The sequence below is a fragment of the Drosophila pseudoobscura genome, chromosome 5 (assembly GCF_009870125.1).
Source record: "Drosophila pseudoobscura strain MV-25-SWS-2005 chromosome 5, UCI_Dpse_MV25, whole genome shotgun sequence".
NCBI lineage: Eukaryota > Metazoa > Arthropoda > Insecta > Diptera > Drosophilidae > Drosophila > Drosophila pseudoobscura.
The window spans coordinates 352,129-371,754 of NC_046682.1; the positions used below are offsets into that span (position 1 = coordinate 352,129).

Genomic DNA, 19,626 nt, shown 5'->3' on the forward strand with positions numbered 1-19,626 from the left:
AATAATATTAATAAAGAAGGGACAAGCTAAATCGTTTTTTTCCCCCTTTTGCATTAAAGATTCTTTTTGTTGTATAAAAAGCCGTTTACTTTTTATTTCGGCGAGAAAAATGAAAAAAACGGGAGCATTAATATGTGTTAATGTTAATGTTAATTTATGTGTTTAAAAGTAAATCAGAAGCCTGCATGTATATAATTTTTAATATTAATTATCTAATTAATTCAAGATTCGGACACCTGGCCAAATACAAGAACATAATACTCCGCGAACGCGATCGTTTGGCGGGAGAAGTTATTGATCTTGAAAAGCGTTTAGCTACTAACCGCTATTACTCCGAAAATTTGGAGTATATCATTCGGAACAATGAAGATGCTATGAGTAAAATGGCTTCCCGTGCCAAATTTGCTGAAGGAGAACGCCTGAATGTCGAGTCTAAGTTGCGAGCTCTAATGAAGACAATGGAAGAGCAAAAAGACGCTCATGGTAAGACTATGTTAAAACTAGATATAACAAATAGGGACTTAGCTGAGACCATGCGCAAATTAAGTAAAAAGATTTCGGATTATGAGCGTCAAAGAGTACGTTTGGATAAGTACAGAAGCGAGGTTAACGCATTGAATAAGACAATGCACAAATACGAGGAAGACATTGCCGATTTGACAAAAAACCAAAAAAATAACGAGGAAATGATTAAGCAACTAAGGCTAATAGAAAAAGAAAAATCAAATACTGTTACACAGTTGACTAGCAAGTTAAAGAAATCAATTGAAGATCAAAATAACGCAACAACACGATTATATAAATTAAATCGAAAGGTTATGATGTTCAATAGTGAAATTTTGCGGCACAAGTATTTATTTCTATTCTTCAATTTGTATTTATCAATAATTTAATTTTTTGCAGAAACAATATTAATTCATTGGAAAAAGATGTTCTAAATGCAAATGGCCGTACAGACGATATTCGCAGAATTAAGGAAACACTACAGCGCGAACGTGACAGCCTTAGAAGTGACATCATCAAGCTAAGTAACACAATGGCAGATTTTAAGCATGATATGATGTTGAAAGCCAATATGATTAGTTCATTAAACTTAGATATAAACAAATTAAACGTTAAATTAGATGAAGCTTATATTCTCAAATCGAAGGCGGAGAAAGAACGGGACGAAATGGCACAAGAAATGGAAACTCTGCACGAACGCATTGAAAATTATCAAGGTAAAATGTTTTGAAGTAATTCTGTAAAGTTTAAAAGTATAAAACTATTGATGTAGAAGTTCCAGCTTTAATCAATTCCGATCTCTAGTTCCATGTCGAGCTAGTACGCGGAACTAGATCTTTAAGACAATGGCATGTATCGATATTTCGAATAGTTATGATATTTTTTTCGGGTGCAAGAGTAAATACATGTTGCATGCGAAGATATCGATAGGTGATACCCCATAGAAGCGGTGAGGAGGAAGGAAGTTCGAACATAGTGGCAAGGCCAAAATTTAAGGGGAAAAGGTTAGCAAGAGTGGCGCCACCTGGTCCTGGAGAGTGAGAGTTCCGCGCGCCCTCCGGAGCCGTTATGAGAGAAGATTTCCGATCTCATCCCATAACGGAGTCCCGAAGCCCACTCACCCATACCCCAAAGAAAAGAGAGCCGCTAGCAGCCCGTATCAGGCCATGCCCTTGAACCTAGTTCAAGGGCGATAGAAGAGAGAGCGATGGGGATCAGCGGCCCGGGAGCATTAAACAGAGCAGCTAAGCCAAGAAGGGGTTCAGAGAAAGAAATTCCCGCAACGGAGGAGCATGCGCGCCGGACATAGTGATCTAGTGATTTTTGTTAGTTTTCAAAGAAAAAGTGAGTGGGATGAGGATGGAGTAGTGGCCATCACCCGATAGAAAATAAATAAATCTGTGATTCCAGGGGATCAAGATCAGTGAAACACCAAGAACTTTAGAGCTGACCAGCGGGACGGAAAGTAGACCCAAAAAGCACAAGAGTGAGTCCGCTCCAAAGGGGGAGTAAAGAAACCCCAAATTTATTCTTTTTGTTGGCAAATCCATAGGGAATAGGACACAGCTCCGCCATCCTGGCTTGGTTTTGCTGGTCTCGAAGGAACTATCCTGGCCACGCAGTGCGGGTCCCTCGCTCATTTAGAGAGAGGAAAAAAGCATCAATTAACTTATTTACTCCCATTATTTATTTTTGTTAGACGTCTCCATTTATATGTATATGGTGAGAAATGAGCCTCGTAGTTTTTAATTCAATGTTCATGTATATTGCGATTGACCTATTTACACGCTCATGATTGTAGTACACCGCCTAAGTAACTATTTTTACGCGCATAGCTGTGTTGTTGTTTTGCTCGTGTCCAAAACATAGCTGTAATGTTCTCACACGCATAGCCAAGCCCGCAGCTGCACACGCACACAACGATGTGTACCGTTTGGCATTGGACCGTCGCATCCCCTGATCTTCCAATTCCCTTTTAGCTCGACTTCTTTTCGCGGAGTTGAGTCAGTAGAAATTTCTAGACGAAACCGCCCGCACGCATACTTTGTACCGCCGCAGAAACGATCCCCCCGCTGTTCTTGTAATATACTTGTAAAATAACCACCAATATTAAATAATCAATAAAATAAATAAGCTCAAGATATAAACGATTATACAGTCCCCTAATTCATAACCATAGCAAATTTTGGTTCTTCGAGCCGGATCTCCGCGTTTGAGCTTATTTATATACATATTGAGTGATACCGTTACCCGCTGTTTGCCATGAAGGCCCTAGTGCATCGTCTAATTCAGCAACGTGGGGCCTGCAAATCCCAATTAACTCGCGTGGCTGCGGAGGCTCAAGAGTTTGTACAGTCATGTACTTCTGTGCAAACATTAGAGCACAAGTTGGACCGACTTGTTGCAACTTTCAACCGCTTTATGGAGCTGTCTGAAGAGCTGGTCCAATATAATGATGAAGATGAATACGTGGATCCGGATTTGGACATCCCCGAATATGAGAAAAGGTTCTTTAGTGCGCATAGTATCTTCACTGAAGCCATACGTGACCGGAGCAGTCACGAGAATGAGCACGACAACTCAAATCTACTGCTATCGACCACTGTGGAACGCTTATTTGAGGGACAAACTCAACTTCTGGAGAGGATTCGGGACTCATCGGGAACCACAGAGCTGCAGTTCGAGAAAATACGCATTCCGACGTTTTCGGGCAGATACGAGGATTGGTGTCAGTTTAGTGACTTGTTCTTAGGCTCAGTCGACAAGAAGAGTAGTCTGTCCAAGTGCCAAAAGTTTCATTATTTGAAATCCTATCTGGATGGTGAAGCGTTGTCTCTGATAAAACATATTCCCGTATCGGATTCCAATTACCAGGACGCATGGGAGAGGCTCGAAAATCGCTACAACAAGAAGTCACTGATTGCTCGTTCGTTCATTCAAAACTTTCTTTCGTTGCCAACCGCAAAAGGGTTCAAACATCGCCGAGTTGCGTAAGATAGTCGACACCGCTGACGAAAGTATACGTGGTCTACATGCGCTGAGCTGCGACAGCCGCGATGTGTGGCTAATCTATATCTTGCTCTTAAAGTTAGACCCGGAATGCAAGGAAGCGTGGGCCACCTCCTGTGAATCGTGCAAGGAAAATGTGACCATAAATGACCTGTTCGGCTTTGTCTTCGCCCGTTGCGATGCACTTGAGTCTTGTCAAGATCCAAAGCTAATCCAGGATACACACACGGTGCTGAATAAACGTCGTGCAATTTCTCATCATGTGGACGTGCCAAATACGTCTGCTCGTGATTGTGTATATTGTCACGAGCAACACAGTCTTTATGCGTGCACTCAATTCAAGGCTCTGGATGTTGTGGACCGCCGCAAGTTCGCAAGGGATGGTCATTTGTGCTTCAATTGTCTAAGCCGATCTCATCAAGTCAAGGAGTGTAATTCCACAAACACGTGCCGTCTGTGTAAGCTGAAGCCACACTCTTGTTCATCCAGAGGATATACGCTCTGTCACGGCTTCCGCTGATGTCAATAACTCCGCTGACTCACCCGTCCGCTCGTCCAGTTTCCCTGCTGACGCTGATCCTGCCGTGGTCAGCCATCATACATTGGAGAGGAAATTCGTGGCCAAGAGTCAGGCCATATTGCCAACGATTTTGGCCACTATAGTCGACTCCTGGGGCAACGGGACCACCTGCAGGATACTGTTGGATACTGGTTCGACTATAACGATGGTCGCCGAATCATTTATTCAACGAATTGGTTTGCCGCGCACCCACGCTCGTATACCAGTAGTTGGTCTAGGCGCAAATCCTGCTGGGGTTACTAGAGGTCGCGCCACATTCACGCTGCTCTCCCGCACAAGCTCGGCCTCAGTGGTGGTAACAGGTCTGATTATGAACACTTTAACCTCCTCGATTCCGGCCCAGAGGATCGAGTCTAACACACCGATGTGGAAAAGAATTCGTGATCTACCCTTAGCGGACCCTACATTTGGTAAACCAGGCGAAATCGACGTGATCTTAGGAGCTGATCAGCTTTGGAACCTTTACACTGGACAACGCAAAGAGTTTGGTTCTGAATATCCTATTGCACTTCACACTAATTTTGGTTGGGTCATTACAGGCAGCTACCATCTCAGTAGTGATGCTCACAACCACGCACTAGCACATCACGCGCACGAGGATCTGGAAACTTTGGTTCGATCGTTCATGGACATGGAACGAGTTCAACCAAGTGACGCTACCATTGATGCTAGTGATCCCGCTGAGCAACACTTCGTTCATACGCACGCCCGCAGAAACGATGGCGTGTACATCGTCCAATACCCGTTCAAGGAATCTGCCCCTCCGATGGGGTCCACACTGCCACAAGCACTACGAAAATTTCCTGCGCTCAAACAACAGTATGTCAAGTTTATGGAGGATTATATACAACGAGGACACATGGAGGTGATTCCTTCTACTACCGTAGAAAACGGTCCCGCCAATCACAATTACTTAGCACACCACGCAGTATTTAAACCAGATAGCACCACCACGAAATGCCGAGTTGTTTTCGATGGCTCTGGGGAGGACTGAAATGGATCTTCACTTAATTCACGACTACACATCGGACCACCTATTCAAAGGGATTTACTTGGAGTATGTCTACGTTTCCGTCAGCATCGCTATGTGTTTTGTACGAACATTGAGAAAATGTTTAGAGGCATCCTGGTTTCAGAAGATCACACGCATTACCAACGGATTGTCTGGCGGAAGGAGGAGACTGCTACACTCGATCATTATCGATTGCTGACCGTGACGTATGGTTTAGCGTCTTCGCCGTTCTTGGCTGTTCGAGTTCTCAAGCAGATCGCGCAAGATCATGCCGATTTGTATCCGAAGGCTGCTGCTGTGCTTGTACGAGACGCGTACGTGGATGATATCCCTACTGGTTGCGATAGTATCGACGATCTCATTGCACTCAAAGATGAATTAATTTTGCTATTGAGCCAAGCTCAATTTAAACTTCGAAAATGGAGTTCAAACTGTTGGTCACTACTCAAATCGCTGACAGGACATTTGTGAGTATCCACTTGAAGCCCTAGAGGGAAATAGCCCAACTCAATATGTCAAGGTTCTTGGAATACGCTGGAACCCGGCTGTGGACGAGCTTTCCTTCAAGTTGACCATTCCCGACGCCACAGGGGTTCTGACAAAACGGAATTTGCTGTCCGAGCTTGCCAAGATCTACGATCCACTGGGGTTGCTTGCCCCCACAACTGTATTTCTAAAGGTTCGCATACCCCGCTATCTATCCTCGCCACTTCAAGCAACGGAGCTGCATGGATTCGCCGATGCGTCATCTCATGCATACGCCGCTGTCATCTACAGTCGCGTGAGAGTCAATAATGACTACGCTGTAACACTGATCGCCGCAAAAACCCGGGTGGCACCCATCAAACCTATCTCCATCCCACGGCTCGAGTTGAATGCCGCCCATCTTCTGTCGAAATTTATGTCTCTGGTTAAGCAAACTCTAACTATTCCTATTTCCAGTACTTCGTGTTGGTCAGACTCCGAAATTGTACTACATTGGCTCTCATCACCCCCACGGACTTGGAACACTTATGTTTGTAATCGCACGGCTGAGATTCTAGAAGCTTGCCCACGTAGCTGCTGGCAACACATTCGCACTGAGGACAATCCCGCGGACTGTGCATCACGCGGACTTCTACCAAAGGATCTGGTAGAACATCAACTGTGGTGGAATGGACCACCGTGGCTTTCCCAATCACATCGCACTTGGCCACCTGCTAAGGCCAAGTTCGCACTGTCGACTGAGGACGCTGAGCGGATGGAAGTAAAGGTCAAGCTAATCTACACATTTCCAATGAAGGAAATGATCTTAACTGTATGATCAACAAAGCTTCCTCCTGGTCACATCTCTTGCGGACACTTAGCTATTGCTTTCGGTTCGTACATCGTCTTCGTTGCAAGGACCGCCTGTCATCATTTTTATCGTTATGGGAGCTTCAATATGCCCGCTCTAGGGTAATCAAACATGTCCAGATGGAGTTCTTCCAAGTGGAGTACAGACAGCTGAGCACTGGACAAGCCCTTTCTCAAAAATCCAAGTTGATTCACTACACTCCATTTGTTGACGACCAAGGAATTCTGCGCGTGGGAGGACGCATTGGAAATTCGATGACAACCTATGACGCAAAACATCCCATCCTTCTTCCAAAGGAATCACCAGTCGCTGTTTTAATAGCTAGACACCAGCACGTCACATCGTTACACGCTGGAGTCGAATTTATGTTTCACACGTTGAGACAGAAGTATTGGATCCTGGGAGCCCGTAACATAGTCCGCAAAATTGTATTCAACTGCAAGATATGCTTCCTCCAGCGCAAAGGAACGAGTACACAACTCATGGCTGATCTTCCCGCCTTTCGCGTTCAGCCCACCCGCTGCTTTCTACATTCTGGATTGGATTACGCTGGACCAGTTACCATCAAGACATCAGCAGCTCGGACACCGAAGTTTGGCAAAGCTTGGTTTGCCATCTTTGTTTGTCTGTCCACCAAAGCAATTCATATCGAGCTCGTCAGTGATTTGACGACTCCTGCATTTATTGCCGCTTTCAAACGTTTTTGGTCTCGACGTGGCCCTATATCCGACTTGTACTCGGACAATGGCACAACATTCCATGGAGCCAGAAACGAACTAACGGAGATGCAACGGATGGCTGTATCTCAAAGTCAAGACGAGGAAATTGCTAATTTTCTGACGAGTCAGGACATCAACTGGCACTTCATTCCGCCATCTGCCCCGCACTTTGGAGGTCTTTGGGAAACAGGCGTACGATCTATCAAACTCCACCTTCGCCGAGTAATTGGTAGCAGTGCGTTAACCTTCGAGGAATATTCAACAATTTTAACTCAGATTGAAGGGTTACTCAACCCTCGCCCACTGTGCGCGCCAAGCGATCACAGCTTGGATCCCCTTACCCCCGCTCATTTTCTTACAGGTCAACCTCACATGTCGGTGCCGGAGCCGTCCTTGTTAGACGTCAACATTAACAGACTGCAGCGTTGGAGACAACTGCAAGCCAAGGTTCAAGGATTCTGGAAACGTTGGAATCTGGAATACCTAACTTCCTTGCAACCTCGCACGAAATGGCAGCAGGAGTCCAACGACATAACCGTGGACACTCTTGTGGTACTGAAGGAGCCAAATCAACCGCCTAGCAAGTGGCTGCTTGGGCGAATAACCGAAGTTCATCCTGGCCAAGACGAGAGGGTTCGAGTGGTCACCGTCAAAACCGCCCGAGGAGTGTACAAGAGGCCTATTACCAAACTTGCTGTGCTTCCCTTGTTCTGAACAGTCGTTCAGGGGGGCCGGTATGGTGAGAAATGAGCCTCGTAGTTTTTAATTCAATGTTCATGTATATTGCGATTGACACGCTCATGATTGTAGTACACCGCCTAAGTAACTATTTTTACGCGCATAGCTGTGTTGTTGTTTTGCTCGTGTCCAAAACATAACTGTAATGTTCTCACACGCATAGCCAAGCCCGCAGCTGCACACGCACACAACGATGTGTACCGTTTGGCATTGGACCGTCGCATCCCCTGATCTTCCAATTCCCTTTTAGCTCGACTTCTTTTCGCGGAGTTGAGTCAGTAGAAATTTCTAGACGAAACCGCCCGCACGCATACTTTGTACCGCCGCAGAAACGATCCCCCGCTGTTCTTGTAATATACTTGTAAAATAACCACCAATATTAAATAATCAATAAAATAAATAAGCTCAAGATATAAACAATTATACAGTCCACTAATTCATAACCAGTATATGTTAATCCCCTAAGTTAAGTCCGCCCATATTATATCTATATGTAATTTATTTATATTTATTACATTAATTATTTCTATTTATCTATTTATTTATTAACCGCCCGTAATGATAAGATGAAGGGAGAATGAATAGGCAGGCTTAGTGTAGCGATGATAACCTTTCCAAAAAACTAACTTCTCTTTTAGTAACCTATCAGAATGTAAGAGGCTTGCGTAGTAAGCTCAGCATTCTTTTCCGGGATAGTGTTGCATTTGACTCCCACGTTATTGTGTTTACTGAAACCTGGTTAAAGCCGGACATTCTTAGTTCCGAGGTTTTGGCAGGGCGGTACACAACTTTTAGAAAGGACCGTTCGTCTCGACGTGCAGGAGGAGTTCTAATTGCAGTGGACTCTTACTTCACGTCAGAACACTTCACAGTCCAAGTTCAACAGGAACTGGAATTCCTGTGTGTAAAACTGATTCTTCCCGCTTTCGCTATATTCATTACTTGCTCGTATATCCCACCTTCTTCGGATATTTCAATTTATGAGCAGCACTTGTCCGCTTTAACCGCTGTTGCTTCCTCGCTATCTGATAAAGATCGTATGATAGTTCTTGGTGACTTCAACTTGCCAGGAACTGTTTGGTCTTCGGTAAACGAGTCTAGTATCCTAGTGCCCATGTCACGACATGACTTTGTTGACAGCTTGCTTGACCTGTCCCTGTCTCAAGTCAATCATGTGAAAAATTCCTTGGGTCGATTGCTTGATCTATGCTTTGTATCGGATCCGACCATAGTGTTGTTAACCCGAGCCCTTCCGCTCACTATACCTGAAGACGCCTACCACCCTACTTTCGAGGTGTCGCTAGACATAGGACCAACTGTATTGGATCGGTCGAGTAGACTACCTGAACGTGTCCGCTGCTTTCGTAAAGCCGAGTTTGCGAAGCTTAATAACCTAATTAGGGATTTTGATTGGTCCGCTTTGTACTTGTGCACTGATGTCACAAAAGCCACAAACATTTTTTACAATGCTCTTGGCACATTTTTTGATTCTTGTGTCCCGCTTTCTTGTCCGATTAGATCTGGAAAACCCCCTTGGTTTACCAAAGAGTTATCCAGTCTAAAAAACTTAAAATCCAGACTTTATAAAAAATTTCAAGAAGTGGGTTCTCCTACTTCTCACTCTCGTTATGTAATAGCTCGGTCAAACTTTTCAGTTCTTAATGCTCAATGCTATAAGAACTACCTATCTCGTTGCAGGATACGTTTTTCTCAGGACCCTAAACAGTTTTACTGCTTCGTAAACAGTAAGCGTAGAACGTCCGCACACCCATCCTCGCTATCATTTTGTAATACGTCGGCAAATAATGATCAGGCAATTGCCGATCTTTTTGCCCAGTTTTTTCAAACTACCTATTCTGAGGAACGCTACTCTGGTCAACCGTACCCATACGGATTACCGAGGTCGAACGGCATTTTCAGTCCCTTGTTGAATGAGTATTCCCTACTTCAAGATCTTCGACTAGTTAAGCCGGTGTTTTCACCGGGTCCAGACGGGGTTCCAGGTTGTGTACTCAGGTACTGCGCCGAGGCTCTGTGTGGACCATTGCTTAAACTATTCACCATGTCCATTGATTCATCTTGCTTCCCCCCAATCTGGAAGGAATCGTTTATAATTCCTCTCCATAAAAAAGGTAGTAAGTCTGATGTAAAAAATTATAGAGGTATAGCAAAGTTATCCGCTATTCCCAAATTGTTTGAGAAGGTTTTAACTCCGCACTTGCAACATCTCTGCAAGTCACTTATATCTCCAACTCAGCATGGATTTATAAGGCGGCGATCAACCACCACGAACTTGTTAGAGTTTACCTCTTTCATTATTAAAGGCTTTCAAGGTAACTTACAGACGGATGTTATTTACACCGACTTTAGTAAAGCATTCGACTCTGTAAACCATTCCCTTTTAGCACATAAACTTGACCTTTTAGGGTTTCCGCCCAACCTCCTGAGATGGATTTCTAGCTATCTTTGTTCTAGGTCTCAAAGAGTCCTCTTCAAAAACTCCCTCTCTTTACCAGTAAAGGTTTCTTCGGGAGTACCACAGGGCAGCCATCTAGGCCCCTTACTCTTCACACTCTTTATTAATGACTTGCCTTCAGTAATAACATACTCTCGAGTACTTATGTATGCGGATGATGTTAAACTCTGTGTCCAGTACAAGGACATTTCATTTCATTCTCGCTTGCAATCCGATCTCAATAGCTTTCAGTCATGGTGTTGTGCAAACTTGTTACACCTTAATGCCTCGAAATGCAAAGTTATGACATTTCATCGTTCTAACCCTTTGTTGGCTCCCTACACCCTATTTGGGGGTTCTCTTGAGAGAATTACCCTGGTGGATGATCTGGGTGTTATGTTAGATCCCAAGTTAAAGTTTTCCGAACACATTTCTACCATGGTAAATAAGGCCATGGGCGTGCTTGGGTTTATAAAGAGGTGGTCAAAGGAATTTGACGACCCCTATATAACAAAGACTCTCTATACCTCGCTTGTTCGTCCGATCTTAGAATACGGCTCCTGTGTATGGTGCCCTCAGTACAAAGTACACCAGGACCGTATAGAATCAGTACAGAAAAACTTTTTACTCTTTGCTCTGCGGGGTCTTAACTGGGATGCGGGTGTAAGACTCCCATCTTACTCTAGTAGACTATTATTAGTAAACCTCCCATCCTTAGTTAACCGTAGAAAAATGCTTGGTGTGATATTTATGCACAACTTGATCAGGGGTGACATAGACAGCCCTGATCTGTTGAGCCGCATAAACTTCACGATTCCTATTAGACTGACTAGAAACTTTATACCGTTGTTCCTTCCACTTTGTAGATCGAATTATTCCTTGCATGAACCGTTTAGGGTCTTATGCTCGGACTATAATTCCCTGTACCATATTATATCCTCCACTAATTCTCTTCCTCTTATTAAATTACTAATCCTTACACACCTTTCTAGTAATTAGTAATTGTAGTGGTATTTGTATTTTGTATTTTATTGCATGCTTAATTTCTTAATAAGTTTAGTGCTAATTTTCCTCGAAGGTTAGTCTAATATCTATCTTTCTTGCATGCTCGCGTTTGGTTCGGCTACGCACCGCGCGTCATGCGGCAGCGCCCCTCGGTCGGTTGGGCGGGAGGAGGGCTGCGTTTTGCCTGGGATCCGCGCGTAACAGCCTTCTGCTGGTGTCACACGGGCCACTTGACGGTGCAGTAATTGCATCGCCTCTTGTTAGATGCAGTCATTGCATGTCAACGTCCAATATAACGTGTAGAAGCAGGGGATTGAAGTGAAAATTATAAAGAAGAAAATGAATTTCTAAGCGTTTCATATGGGGGGAAGAGGAGCCACAGCCACGAGAGGGTAAGGCTGCTGCACATGGCAGGGCGATCCAGAACGTCGTGATTCGGATCTCAGGTGGGGTGGATACGTTAGAGGTAAAAACATCGACACCTCGACCTGGTCCACGTCTGTGTTGAAAGAAGTTACTGTAATGTTGTTTGTCGAGTCCGTTTGCAGTTTGTTTTTTTGTCTGTTACTTTTGTTGTTTGAATTTGTTCGAGATGTCCAATTAGTTGGTATATTGTGCGACCTGAGGGCTTGGGAAGTACCCAGCCCTGGGATGACTGGCTAGCCGGCCTTGCCCCGAAGAAAACAAAGGTTCGTAACATACAAGCATCTATAGATGCACTGACCATACACATGCATAGGCGGAAGAGGGTGTGGTACAATTTTTAAATTTTTGGCTGTAGCACTTTTTTTCTTTGAGAACTAGCCGTCGATGTTTGCGGAAATCGATGTTTTTCAAATAACCAATTTACTTATTTTATATACCAACTTGAAACTATATACCGTTGTGCCTGCTCGGTCTTTGATTCCCTTTACATTATATCCACCAATTACTAATACTCTCGTACTTTCCCGTATTTAGTAATTATACCTGATACTTAAAATGAGTATTGGGGTACATTAGATTTGTGGTACAAATTGGCTGTGTGTAACGTCCAGAAGGAATCGTTTCCGACCCCATAAAGTATATATATTCTTGATCAGCATCAATAGCCGAGTCGATTGAGCAATGTCTGTCTGTCCGTCCGTCCGTCCCCTTGAGCGCGTAGTGCTCAAAGACTATAAGAGCTAGAATAACGATGTTTTGGATCCAGACTTCTGTGATATGTCACTGCTACAAGTATATTTCAAAACTTTGCCCCCCACTTCCGCACCCATAGAGGGCGAAAATCTGTGGCATCCACAATATTAAAGACTAAAACGAAAGACGCACAATCACAGAGATTGACCATATCTTCTAGACTGCAGAATCTGAATTGGATCGTATCATTATTATAGCTAGCATCAAGAAAACAATTTAATTTTTTCTCGCCCTATATTTCTCTAACACACACGTATCATAGCCGGCTTTGCTTAGCGCAAAACATTAGACTATAAGAGCTAGAGCAACCAAAATTTGGTATCCGTTTGTTTCAAAATTTCGCCACACCTCCTTCCGCCCCGGCAAACGACGAAAATCTGAGGGCTCCACAATATTGAAGATACGAGAAAACCAAAAACGTATGATCATAGAGAATGACCGTATCTACCAGATTGCCGAATCTTGCCGAACCCGAATCAGATCGGATTATTATTATAGCCAAAAGTAACAAATCAATTTGCAGTGGCACGCAGCGCCCGTCGACACGTTCTGACTGATTTTCTGTCTCTCTCGCACGCACTCTTTATCGTTTAATGTAGCCATACTGACTAAGTATCGGGTATAAATGTAAAGGTGCCGTCTCCGCAGCAACTCACAACTCAAGAATATTGTGAGGAACCATGGTTCCCACAGGCCGAGTGCGACCAAAAGCACAGTCGGATAAAAGCTGACGGCCGGCCGGATAAGGCGAAGGTCAGGCCAGATGCCCCCGGTTATCCGGACGCGGCGAAGAGGCCAAGGGCCTCGAGAGGGGAAGTGCCCTGCTCTCGGAGAGAGAGACACAAGAGAGGCAAAGGAAACGGCGGGATCGGGCCAGCAGTAATTTGGCGCATGACCAAATAAGGGCACGGGATCACGCCGCCGGCCAGGCCCCGTTACGAAGGCCGTGGAAACCAGGAGACGGCGATGGAAAACTACCAACGCCGAGCCGGGGCCTGGCAAGGGGCTATAAATGGAGGCGGCGGCGTCAAAGCGGGTCTCTTTTCACGCAGATAAGTAAGCGCGCGCGCACGTTGAGACCCGGTCGAAACGCAGGAGTGATACTCGGTACGAAACAAAGAAGTGTAGTGAAGTGTAGCAGCAGGCAGACAGGCCCCGCCTGCCCCCCCAGAGTAAGTCTAAGTTAAGTGAAGATCCCCGTAAGCCGGCGGAAGCTAGGAGGGGAGTGCGAGACGTGGAGTGCGGATTCGAGTGGCGGGCCAAAGCAATAGCGGAGGTCAACTTGCCCCAATCAATAGCCTCGACGCTGCCACACCCGACGAGAGCCCCCGCGTGGTGGAGATTGATAATTAAGAGAAACTGTAACACCTAGCCCTAAGTCCTAATAGAATTGCGAATAAAGCGAAAATCAAACTAAAAGGAAAGTCTTATCATTTGTCGTTGGGGGCAACAATAAAAATACGTTGCTGCGAATCTGCCGACCGCTGAGCGAGCCCAGCAAACTCAAGCGAGCCCAAAAAGCAGGTTCGTTACAACTGGCGCCCAACGTGGGGCCTACAACGACAAATAATAGGACAAAGGGAGGGAGAGTATAGACGAGAGAATGGGGAAGGGACAATGGATCCATCGGTTGAGAAAGGAGGAGCTTGTCCAATGCGGCCACGCCTTCGGCGTGCGGTTGGAGGGTACCGTGGACGAAATGAGAAGAACCTTTAAGGAATGGATGAGGGAACACGAGGATGAGGCAGAGTGGGCCGATCTGATAGAGGTGTGGGAGTGTCGGGCGAACAGGTCCTCGCCGACACCCCGGGCGGACGATAAACAAGCCGCGTACGAGCACCTGGCGCCCCCACCCGGCGCAGCCGCGGCTGCGCTGTGGAGGTCCCCCGTCGATATACAAAGAGAGTTGATAGCGAGTCTCTCAGTGCCCATACCAGAACGCTCACACACAGGAACGCCCAGCAGGCCCCGTCACCCAGGAAGGGATCGAAGCCGAGAAGCCGAGAGGGAGAGGGTCGAACCAGCCACCACACGGCCAGCACACCTGGACTACGCTAGAGTGGCGAAACAGGTGAGAGAGTGGTCGTTCCGGTTCGACGGTACGACGAAGCCTCTCGAGTTCTTGGAGCAGGTCGAGTGGTCCGCAGAGACATACGGTCTGGATCCGGATCTGATCCCCAGGGCGATGCCGGAGCTGCTAAAAGGGCGGGCGTTGATGTGGTTCGCGGCGAACAATCGGCAGTGGAGAACGTGGAAAGAGTTCTCTTCCAGCTTCCAGGCTTACTTTCTGCCTCGGGGATACTTTGAGAAGTTGCTGCAGGAAGTGAGGATGCGGAAGCAGAAGTGGGGCGAACCGTTCAAAGAATACATGGTAGAGATGCAGACACTTATGCGACCCCTGAAATGTCCCCAAGAGGAGCAAACGGAGTTGATTCGGGAGAATAGCATGCCCGACTTGAGAGCGTATATGAGACCACACCGGTGCAAGGATCTCGACACCATGATGGAACTGGCAGACGAGTTCGAGGCGCTGGAAAGGGACCGCCTAGAGTTCCAACGGGAGAATCCCACCGTGAAAGCCCGGGCAGCGAATCCCTTCCACAAGCCGGCCGACACGACGGCATGTCGACGATGCAAAGACGGCCCGCTGGAGGATGCAGCACGGGAGGAAAGGGGAGCGCATGGCCGCTTGCCGACACCGACCAACGGCAATATCGAGGACGGATATGTCAAGAATCCGGCCCAGGCGTGCCGAAGGTGTGGGAGCGCGGATCATTGGAGCCGGGAGTGCAACGGTCGACCGCTCACCTACTGCTGGAGATGCGGAAAAGTAGGCATCTCGGCGTGGCAGTGCTGCAGGAAGACGGGAAACGCCCCGCGACCCACGCCGCGGAGGGCCGTGCCAGGGTCGCAAGAAACGGTCCCTCAAGCCTAGTCGGCAGGCTGATCTGCGAGGAGGAGCAGGTATCCGCAGTAGTGGAGGTCGCGGGCGTGGAGCTGCAAGCCACGGTGGATACAGGAGCCACCAGCAGTTTCGTGAGCCGCGAGCTGGCGGACCGACTGAAGGGTGAAGGCCGGGAGGTGGCGGCAAAGAAAAGGGTGAGGTTGGCAGATGGCCATAGCCAGGAGATCACGCACCAGATCGAAACGAAGGTAGGCTTTGGGAACAAGGAGATCCCAATAGTGCTACTCGTATTGCCGGGTGTGATCGACGAGTTAGTGTTGGGATGGGATTTCCTCCGCGCGGTCGGGGCAGTGGTGACCTGTGCAGGACACAGGGTGGTGATCCCTGCCCAAGATCGGGAACGAGGAGGACAGGAGGAAAGACTGTCAGTGGCGAAGGCCGAAGCTGGAGAGACAGGACCGGAATACGCCAACAAGACGGACACGACCCTAAGAACGGCCGCCCGAGAGGTGGCGGAAAGCACAAACGGGAATGAGGGGGCGAGGGAAGAGCCAGTGGAGGACTTCTTGGCCCGAGAGTTGGAGGCGTTTGCCAAGATCGAGGGGGTGTCTAATGTGGCGGTGCATACAATCACCATGAGTGACCCGCAACCGATTAAACAAAGGTATTACCCAAAGAACCCCAAAATGCAGGCCGAGATTAACCAGAAAGTGGACGAACTGCTAGAAAAGGGATGCATAGAGCCGTCAAAGAGCCCCTACAGTTCGCCTATAGTGATGGTGAAGAAGAAGAATGGCAAGTGGAGATTGTGCGTGGACTTTCGTCAAGTGAACGCGAGATCAGTAAAGGACGCATACCCAATGCCCAGGATCGATTACATACTCGATCAGCTGCGGGAAGCAAAGTTCATAAGTAGCCTGGATCTGAAGGATGGATATTGGCAGATCCCCCTGGCCGAGAGCAGCCGGCCGATCACGGCGTTCACGGTGCCCGGCAAGGGGCTATACCAATGGAAGGTGATGCCGTTTGGGTTACACTCCGCGTCGGCCACCTTTCAACGGGCATTAGACCAAGTGATAAGGCCCGAGATGATGCCGCACGCATTCGCGTACCAGGATGACATAGTGGTCATCGGGCGAACGGAAGAAGAACACCGAAGAAACCTGAAAGAGGTGTTTCGACGGCTCCGCTTGGCCAACCTGCGGCTGAATGCGGACAAGTGCGAATTCTTCAGGAAAGAGCTGCGGTATCTGGGCCACAAGGTAACCGGCGAAGGGATATGTACGGACCCCGAGAAAGTCGCAGCCATCGCCGAACTGAAGCCGCCGACCAATGTCAAGGAGCTAAGGCAGTACTTGGGAGTGGCCTCGTGGTACCGGAGGTTCGTGCCCGACTTCGCCACCCTAGTGCAGCCTCTCACCGGGCTCCTCAAGAAGAAGACAGAATGGGTCTGGACCCGGGAACGGCAGGAAGCGTTCGAGGAGGTGAAGAGAAGGCTAGTGGCGGACCCCGTGCTGGCGTGCCCCGACTTCTCGAAGAAATTCATCCTGCAGACAGACGCCAGTGATTATGGGCTGGGCGCGATTCTCACTCAGGAGACGGAAAGGGGAGAGCGGGTAATATCGTATGCTAGCAGGACGCTAAACGGACCCGAAAGGAACTATTCGGCGACGGAGAAAGAATGTCTGGCCATTGTGTGGGCCATACGCCGGTTGAGGCCATACTTGGAAGGGTATCGCTTCAAGGTGGTCACGGACCATATGGCTCTGAAATGGTTAAATAGCATAGAGAGTCCGTCGGGAAGAGTGGCGAGATGGGCATTAGAGTTGCAGCAGTACGACTTTGAAATCGCATACAGGAAAGGACAGCTCAACGTGGTAGCCGACGCACTCTCCCGACAGCCGGTGGAGGAGCGAGGCCGTCGAATAAGAAATGTGGAGGGAACACCGCCAGTGGGCGAGCCGCCCTGCAAGTGGTTAGAAGGCATGGCAGAGAAGGTCAGGAAAGAAGCCCCAAAGTACCCCGACTATGTGGAGAAGGGGGGGAACCTGTACCGGCACATTCCGCACCGGGCCGGGAGCGAAGAAGTCGCCTCGTGGAAGTTGTGTGTGCCGAAATATGCCCGAGAAAGGGTTTTAAAGGAGAGCCACGATAACCCGGAGGCAGGCCACGCCGGCGGAAGGAGAACCGCGGCACGGGTGGCGGCAAGGTATTACTGGCCGGGGATGTACAGAGACGTGAGGGCCTACGTGCGGAAGTGCGAACTGTGTTTGCGTTTTAAGCCAAGTCAGCTACAAGCGGCAGGGGAGATGTTGACACAGGTACCGGAAGAGCCATGGGCAACGGTATGCGCGGACTTCGTGGGTCCTCTGCCGAGATCGAAGCATGGGAACTCGATGCTGCTGGTGCTAGTGGATCGATTCTCAAAATGGACCGAGTTGGTGCCGCTGAGGAAGGCCACAGCCGAGGCACTAATAAAGGCCTGTCGAGAACGCATAATAGCCCGGTTTGGGGCACCCAAAGTCTTCATTACAGACAATGGGGTGCAGTTTGCGGGCAGGGCATTTAAACGATTTCTGGAGCAGCTAGGAGTCCGCCACCAGTTCACGGCGCCATACACGCCGCAAGAAAACCCGACAGAGCGAACAAACAGAACAATAAAGACCATGATCGCTCAGTTCACCGAGGGCGATCAAAGGTGTTGGGACGAAAAATGGCCGGAGCTAATGCTGGCCATGAATTCGGGAGTGTCGGATGCAACTGGATATTCACCGGCGTTCGTGGTGCAAGGAAGGGAACCCCGGCTGCCAAAGGCCCTATATGACGAGGAGACGGTAGGCACGGGGCAGGGCACAGAAACGCCGGATGAAAATGCGAAGAAGTTAAAAGAGCTATTTCAGTTGGTACGACGAAACTTGGAAAGGGCAGCCCAGGATCAGGCCAGGCACTACAACCTGAGAAGAAGACCGTGGAGACCCAAAGTGGGAGAAATCGTATGGGCCAAACAGCACCACCTGTCCAATGCGGCGGAGGGATTCGCCGCGAAGCTGGCACCAAGGTACGATGGGCCATACCAGATAGAGGACTTTATATCCCCCGTTATCTGCCACCTAAGAAAGGAGGGCGACAGGAAGAAGAGAACGGCCCACATACGGGACCTGAAACCCCAGCCCGAGGAGCGAGAGACGCAGGGGTGAGGGGGGAATGGATAGAAGGGGTCACCCTAAAAGTGCCACGCAGGACACGGGGAGGAGTGCCACGCAGGACACGGGGAAGGGTGCCGCGCAGGACACGCACGAGACTCGTCAGCACGCAGGGTGACGGACTGGTGCACTTAGAGACGGGGGAAGGGTGCCGCGCAGGACACGCACGAGACTCGTCAGCACGCAGGGTGACGGAATGGCGCACTTAGATTTAAAAAAAAAAAAAAAGGAGAAGGAGCAGGAAAGCTGTGGTTGGAACGATCTGAAAAAAAAAGAGTGAGAATTAGTAGGAGTAAAGAAAATTAATGCGAGAAGAGGAAAAACTCAGCAAACCTGAACAGGAAACGCGTCCCCAAAGCTGGGAGGCGAATCCGGGGTCGGGGAGGGTGATCTCAGGCAGCGGATGACCAAGGGAAACCCAGGGGCCAGGCTCACGCCTCAACGCGGCCTCACAGGGCAACTACGAGCGTCGGGCCGGAACGACGGGTGCCGCTCATGCGTGGTCTACCGGGCGAGGAGTCGGATGACCCTCGGGTCCGAGCCACTGTGTGAGGGAGACGCCGGTCAAAAGAGTCCGGCCGGGGGCGCGTAGCAGTTGCCCTGGGATGTGAGCCAAAGATTCCAGCCCGGGCGGAGGGTCGAAGGACCCGTTGTTCACGAGCGGAATCGCGGCAAGCGACCCGCAGTGAGGGCAGAGGGCGAGCTGGAAAGGGAGAAAGGGTTAAGTAAAAGTCATCCGGGTCGGGAGAACTCACCCAGGCCAAGGAGGGTCCAATCAGCACGGGATGAAGAACAGGTCGACGGTAGCAGGGAAGTAAATTGTAATTAAAATAAAAGGAAAAATACACGTAAGCACAAATGGGAAGGGGGTGGGTCCATCAAAGATGGAAAAATATTATCCGTCAGCCAACACAGAGCGCGGCGAGAACACAACAGTATCCAAAAAAAAAAAAGACAAGGCGAAGTCGGATAGAGAGCGGA

At 48.4% G+C, this 19,626-nt stretch overlaps 1 protein-coding gene across 5 annotated transcripts in view; it reads left to right on the forward strand.

Moving 5' to 3' along the window:
* Nucleotides 1-19,626, forward strand: part of ORY (Occludin-Related Y) — a 52,773-nt gene that overhangs the window by 18,884 nt on the left and 14,263 nt on the right. For 2 of the 5 annotated variants that reach the window (XM_033381330.1, XM_033381328.1), the window contains exons 3-4: nt 227-850; nt 904-1,220. In XM_033381330.1, the coding sequence (XP_033237221.1) occupies nt 227-850; nt 904-1,220 (941 nt within the window). Of the gene's footprint in view, nt 1-226; nt 851-903; nt 1,221-1,276; nt 1,324-19,626 lie in introns of those variants that run through there. The other 3 variants (XM_033381332.1, XM_033381333.1, XM_033381331.1) reach the window with 3 other exon arrangements.